The sequence below is a fragment of the Lathyrus oleraceus genome, chromosome 7, assembly GCF_024323335.1.
Source record: "Lathyrus oleraceus cultivar Zhongwan6 chromosome 7, CAAS_Psat_ZW6_1.0, whole genome shotgun sequence".
NCBI classification, from domain to species: Eukaryota; Viridiplantae; Streptophyta; class Magnoliopsida; order Fabales; family Fabaceae; genus Lathyrus; species Lathyrus oleraceus.
The window spans coordinates 243151916-243159060 of NC_066585.1; the positions used below are offsets into that span (position 1 = coordinate 243151916).

General features: G+C 31.0%; 1 protein-coding gene across 1 annotated transcript; it reads right to left on the minus strand.

Moving 5' to 3' along the window:
- Positions 1 to 1448: 1448 nt before the first annotated feature.
- Positions 1449 to 4466, minus strand: LOC127106266 (long-chain-alcohol oxidase FAO1). Its single transcript, XM_051043569.1, has 4 exons — positions 4227 to 4466; positions 3868 to 4140; positions 2522 to 3593; positions 1449 to 2260 (listed from the first exon to the last, which is right to left on the minus strand). Exons 1-4 carry the CDS (start codon positions 4461 to 4463, stop codon positions 1563 to 1565), a joined length of 2280 nt encoding a protein of 759 aa, XP_050899526.1. The 5' UTR covers positions 4464 to 4466; the 3' UTR covers positions 1449 to 1562.
- Positions 4467 to 7145: the final 2679 nt, after the last annotated feature.

Below are 7145 nucleotides of genomic sequence, written 5' to 3' on the forward strand. Positions count from 1 at the left end.
ATTTAACAATAATATTTATCTATATTTATGTATTAATTTGAATAAATTATTAAAACTTATAAATTAATAACATATATTAAACTAACTTAAACTGGGTCATTCATGATATTTTTTTGAAAATATTTTTGATCAATTAAATTTACACATGCGGAACAAAAGATATTATATTAAAATATTCATACTAATTTTTAATATATTTTAGCTTATATTAATTACTTTTATATTAATATTTATTGATATGAATATTTATCGGATTATATTTATATTTATGTATGTATATTTATTTGACACACCATATTATATATAGAGTTTAATTGAAATACACTGACAGTGTAAAATGATTTTACACCGTCAATTAATCATAGACGTCGGATATTAAAAGAAGTTTGACTTTTATTTTAAAAATCTATAAAGTAATACAAACGGATGATGGTGATGAATCGACGGTGTAAAACTTTTTACACCGACAGTGTATAGTAATTAATCTCTTATATATATATATATATATATATATATATATATATATATATATATATATATATATATATATATATATATATATATATATATATATATATATATATTATTTTGAAAATATTATGTGGATTTAGTTTTGATATAGAATATCTATAAATTTATTAGTTGAATCTTTTTGGAGTATAAATTATTTTGACATTTTTACGGATATCAAGAAATATAATGCTGAATGAAAAAAATTATAAAATATTTTATAAAATTGTTTTATATTAAAATTGAGAAGATAAATTAAAAGAATAAGTAGAAAATAGAATAAAAAATAGTCAAAAACATAATAATAGAAAAAATAAAATTAATAATTTATCAATATTGTTAAATAACTCATAATTTAATATAATTTTTTCATCAAAGCGAAATATAAATAAAAACGGTGGAAGTAATTTTCACATTTGTAGGGCCATTTATTTAGAAAAGCACCCACTAATTTTATAAGGTGGCTATGAATTAGAAAGAAAAGAAATATAAAAAACATATTTAAAACGTACAAATATAAAATTGAAAAGCTAAAAATGGTAGGTGCAATTCTTTCCTTTGTTCAACTAAACCGAGATTTCATGAAAGAGACAGAACTCAACAAAATAAATATCTTTTGTAGTCTTTAATTTGATATAATCCCTTCAATTTTATAATAATCTTATATTAAGTGTTTTATTTGAGTTCTGCACGGTTTTTAAATTTAAAAAAATATTAGATTTGTTAAATTTAATAATAAAATTAATATCATTTATTAAAATATTTTTATTTATTATAATTAATTAAATAATTAAAAAGAACGAAAATTAATAAATAAAAATATAATAGTAAAAAAAATAATAAATACTGTATTGGAATCCTAAAATAATATTCATTTTAAAACATAAAAAAATGCAAATAAAAAAGATAAAGGGAATAAAAAATGAGATTACAGTAAGTACATAACAAGAATTATATAACAATTCATTTTTAATATCACAAATAAGTACATAACAAGAATTATATATAAGAATAGAATCAAATACAAATTACAAAATCAAAATCTAACAGATTTATGATAGTTGAGTACCCTTTCCAAGATAATCAACAATTCTATTTGAGATACAATAAGCAGTTGACTGAATAGTAATCATAGGATTAACACCAACAGCACTAGGAAGCAAACTTGCATCACAAACAAACAATCCTTCAGCTTCCCAACTCTCACCATTTTCATCAACACCACCTTCCCTTTCATTCACACCCATTCTACAACTTCCCATTTGATGAGCAGAAGTATAGAAATTCCAATTCTCACCTGGTGACAATGCTCCTTCCACAGGACAAACACTATCTATAAACTTTTCAATTTCCTTCCCACTAGTATTCTCATTACACTTGAGTCTCTGTCCATCACTTCTGTGTGTTCCTACCTCAACTGCTCCGGCCGCTATTAGAATCCTCACTGCTTGTTGTAAACCATTTCGCATATTCGCTTTGTCTGTTGAATTCAGTTTGTAGCTTATTCTTCCTTCTCTTGTTACTTGTCCACTTGCTTTGTCTCTTATTATTGTTATTAAATGTGATGTTCTTGGATACTTTAGCATCCTTTGTTTGAAGTCATGGCCTGATTCCCATGGACATAGTGTTGCAAATGATGCTGGTCCTAGTAATGGTGTTTCGATTATTGCCCTTGTATCTGAATTTGAATCATTACTTGACGATTGTACTTTATGGACAGATGTGATTATTCCTCCTTCATAGACTTTACCTGTTACAAATCACAGGATCAAAATACGTAACAAAATATAGACACAGTCCTCAAAAACCCTTCCCTCCAAAAACCAATTCGCAAATAGAGCTTAAAGAAGGTCTTAAGTTCGATCTTTGTGTTCAGAGGGTGGGGTGGAGGAGGACTCTACTACGCGTGGTTAACCAGGTTCGGAGATTAGTCATCAACAAAGTTGGTGATTACTTCGCAACAATTGCATTGCTAAAAAACACACCAACTATAATCTAAATTTTTTTTTACCTTTGAGATTTGAATTTGATTCTGGAAAGTATCCCCAAGTCATTAACACAGGGTGAAGATGAAGATTTCTACCAATATTTCTATTCTTTAAACCACTAGAAATCATCAATGGAGGTGTCATAATTGCCCCTCCTGCCGAAACTGTCACCTTGGCCTCAATCTCTAGCTTCATTGTGACTCTACTGTTTAAAATCTTCGTCGAAACTCCCAAACATTTTTTCTTTCTTATGCTTCCATTCCTGTTATTACTTTCAAACAAAAACCTCTCAGCTTTGCATCCTGTTATTATCACTGCACCGTTTTCAACAGCCTCTACAAGCCATGTAACTTGAGTCCCTTGTTTCTCGCCTTTTCTACAACCATAGCCACACGAACCGCAATAATGATTCCCGGACGAGTTTCTTGGAACATAATCAACTTTTAAGCCAAGATTTTGACAACCTTTTCTCAGTACTTGATTTTGAAACCCCTCTCGCGTACAATTTTCGTTCACGCCAATTCTCTCGCACACAGTTTCCATTGCAGATAGATACTCAAAGCTTTCAAAGAGTGAAAGTTTGTGTTCCCTTGACCATTCTTTCAACACTTCTCTTGGTGTTTTTATACAAGCTGACCAATTAACTGCTGAACCGCCACCAACAGTTGAACCTGCTAAAATAATCATTCTTGAATCAGCAGAAGCTAACATGCCTCCACATTCGTATTGTTGATCCATTGAAGGACCTTCGAGCGATGAATAATCTTTAGGAACAAAGTAGTTTCCTTTCTCTAGAACAATGACTCGGTGACCAGCTTTTGAAAGAACAGAAGCTGCTACTCCTCCTCCACAGCCAGAACCAACTATTACTGCATCACATTTGATTTTCAGGATGTTGTTTTTGGAATCAAATGTAACATTGAGACCTTTGTTAGATAGTGATTGTTGAAGAGTTGTGTCATGTTCATGCATGGTTTCTATAACTCCCTTTCCTAAAGGCCTATTTTTGTCGCAGAGATTGCTCATTTCCTCATCAGATGATGATACCTCATATCCAATGGCTTTCCATGCTGGATTATCACCATTTTCATCAACCTGCAAGTCTTTCACTCTCTAAGCTTACTATGTTTCAGAAAAGTTCAATTTTCATGTACCGAAACATCACAATCATATCATATGTCTGAGTGCGACAAAAGTTGATTTTAAATGAATTGATTCAGTAAAATTGATTTTTACATAAATCGAGTAGAAAATAATTTATAGTTAAACACATTAATATAAGTTCTAGTCTAAAGATTAATTCCAGAGTCAAAAGTTTCAAATTCTATCTTCAAATGAAAATCAATTATAAAGACAAAATCGATTATACCCGAGAGAAGACACTGAAGAGGCATAGGACTTTGATATACACAAATGCGAGTCTTATAGGAGTTAAGAACCTAAGCTTGAGACACCTCTGCACAATCTTTTCTCTTTGATCCAAAGACAAGCTTGAGAAATTGTTGATAAATGGCCATTTCTTACTAACACAGAGAAAACCGCAAATAGAAAAAGTCCCCAATCTTGTCCATAGAAGCCATAGAATCACTCTAATCAATATAACTGCTTCTGTTAAAGCCCTCTTTCCCAACACCTCAGCAACCTATTTCATTCATAATTCAGAATCATAGTGCAATAATATACATGAATTCAAGTATTCAACAATGAGGATAAATCAAGAAACTGTACCTCGTGAGGGAATGGATACTGAGAAGCCGAGAGGTTGAAGAAAGACTTGATATCGTTGCTTGACTCATCATCATCCATTGGCAAGGAAGGAAACACAGCTTCACATATGCTTGTGAGTGAATCCATCTCAGCTACAGAAAAACCATGTTTGTATTTGTCATTATCTCTCACACCTCTTAACAATGGATGACACTCTCTTTTCATTTTTCTTTTCTCTTTGTTGTGATCACTGATCATGATCAACACCTTATATAAAAAAAAGAAGTTATTGATACAAGAATTAATATATGGTATAATATATTAATTTTTTTTTTGAAAATGATTGCCGAACTGTTAAAAAATAATGTATTGGATTAAAATTTTGTATCCGATTATCCGTCTTAATTCCGTTTCACATAAAACTCACCAAAAAAAAATGGACGGAATGGGCCGTCAGTCTAGTTATCAAACACTAAAAATATTTATTTTGATTGAAGATTAATATTTAAAATTATACTAATAGTTTTGAAACTTTTGTTAATAGTTTTATTTTAGATGAAATTTCGGGATGATTTTAGATTTTTATTTGTTTTTTTTAATTATTGATTTGATGTTATACCCCTAATTTCTATAGCATTATATATATATATATATATATATATATATATATATATATATATATATATATATATATATATATATATATATATATATATATATATATATATATATATATATATATATATTAAATAATTATTTGAATGTATTTAATTATTTTGTGAAATAAATGTGGGAGGATGGAAGCTGAGGAAAATGAAAGAAAGTGATATGCAATTAACTACAAATTGAGTTAGTTTGGTATTTACTATTACTCCATTTTTGTACCTTTTGGTTGTGGATTTTAAGTTTTCTAAAACTAATAAATTTTATTATATATGGAATTATTTGTCATTTTTTTCTTTTTACTATACAATAAATTTTATTTATGGAATTATTTTACTATTCAGAAGGTGGATATTCCATCACGAATTAACTTTATAGGCTTTCTTAATTATACTTTCCACCATAGGAAACACTTAACATGGAGGCAGGTTATACCAAATAACTAACTCTGTGCAACTACCCTACCTACACATCATGGTATTTGTGGGTTGATTTAATGGTGATGCTATTTACACTCTCATCAAATAATAATATATTATTTTATCATGTAATATATATAATTAAAAAAAAAATTGTCTGACTTGATATGATGCATAATCTTATTGATTGAGAGTATAAAATAAATTTACACTATCACTCCATCATGTTGGTGCAAAGGTAGAATAAAAGATGAATATTCTATTAAGAGAATGACGGCTACAAAACATGATTAAAAGTTACAATGATTGACACCCTATTTATAAGCTAAAACTAGGGTTACTATAATAGGATAAAATACTAAAATACCCTCTAACAAACTTAGGGGCTAAGAAAATAATACAATTTAAATATGAATTAAATCTAATAATTAAATCTAATACCATCCCTTAATTCATATTCCATCAAAACTTGTAACACCAATTCCATCCCTTAATCTGAGAAATTGATCAGTCTTGATAGCTTTCGTCAGAACATCTGCCAACTGCTTCTGAGTGCTACAGTGTACAACTTCTAACACTCCCCTCTGAACTTGATGTCTCAGAAAATGATACTTGGTCTCAATGTGCTTGCTTCTCCCATGCAACACTGGGTTTCTGGCAAGATTGATTGCAGACTTGTTGTCAATCATCAGCTTCAGAGGTTTGTTTACTTTAATCTTCAGATCCTGCAATAGATTCAGAATCCACACAGCTTGGCATGCAGTAACAGCACCTGCAATGTATTCAGCTTCACAAGTTGACAACGCCACAACAGGTTGCTTCTTGGAACACCAAGAAATGGGACCTCCCAGAAATTTGAATAAGTACCCAGACGTACTTCTTCTGTCAACTCTGTCTCCACACCAATCAGAATCTGAATAACTCAGAAGTTCTGACTCATCCTTTCTTCCAGAAGGAAATAATACTCCATACTTCAGAGTTCCCTTGATATACCTCAGAATCCTGACAGCAGCTTGGTAATGGGACCACTTAGGTTTACTCATGAACCTACTAACCATCCCAACTGAATAGCAAATATCAGGTCTGGTATTGCACAAATACCTCAGAGAACCAACCAACTGTTTGAAGGTTGTAGCGTCCACATCCTTTCCATCAGAGTCAGAGTCCAGCTTCTGATTTGTATCAGAAGGTGTGACAGCAATCTTACAATTCTTCAATTCAAATCTCTTCAGAAGTTCTAATTCATACTTGAGCTGATGCAAAATAATACCTTTCTCAGAGTATCTGAACTCCATCCCTAGAAAGTATGTCATTTTGCCTAGATCAGTCATTTCGAATTCATTCATCAGAACTTTCTTGAACTTGGCTATCTCCTGTTCAGAACTTCCAGTCAGCAGTATATCATCAACATATAAACATACCAGAGTCATATTTCCTTCAGAAGTATGCTGAACATAGACACCGTACTCCATCTCACATTTCTGAAAGCCTTGCCTCTTGAAAAATGAATCAATCTTCAGATTCCAAGCTCTGGGCGCTTGTTTCAATCCATATAGAGCTTTGTATAATCTGTACACCATCCCTTCTTGATTCTTTTTCACAAATCCAGGAGGTTGTGACACGTAAACTTCTTCTTCTAATGGACCGTTCAGAAATGCAGATTTTACATCTAAATGCATCAGAGGCCAATTCCTGTTAGCAGCTATTGCAATCACCATTCTGATTGTTTCATGTCTTGCTACAGGTGCAAACACTTCAGAGTAATCCAGCCCAGGTTTCTGTAGAAATCCTCTGGCTACCAACCTTGCTTTATGTTTGCCAATTGAACCATCTGGCTTTAACTTCTGCTTGAAAACCC

Bases quoted from the DNA above. Each gene is read 5' to 3' on its own strand.
- LOC127106266 (XM_051043569.1), bottom strand. From the start codon at position 4,463: ATGATCAGTGATCACAACAAAGAGAAAAGAAAAATGAAAAGAGAGTGT. The intron at 3,594-3,867 runs GTATAATCGATT...AAAGACTTGCAG, and splicing joins TCTTCAGTGTCTTCTCTCGG to GTTGATGAAAATGGTGATAA. The intron at 2,261-2,521 runs GTAAAAAAAAAT...GATTTGTAACAG, and splicing joins ATCAAATTCAAATCTCAAAG to GTAAAGTCTATGAAGGAGGA.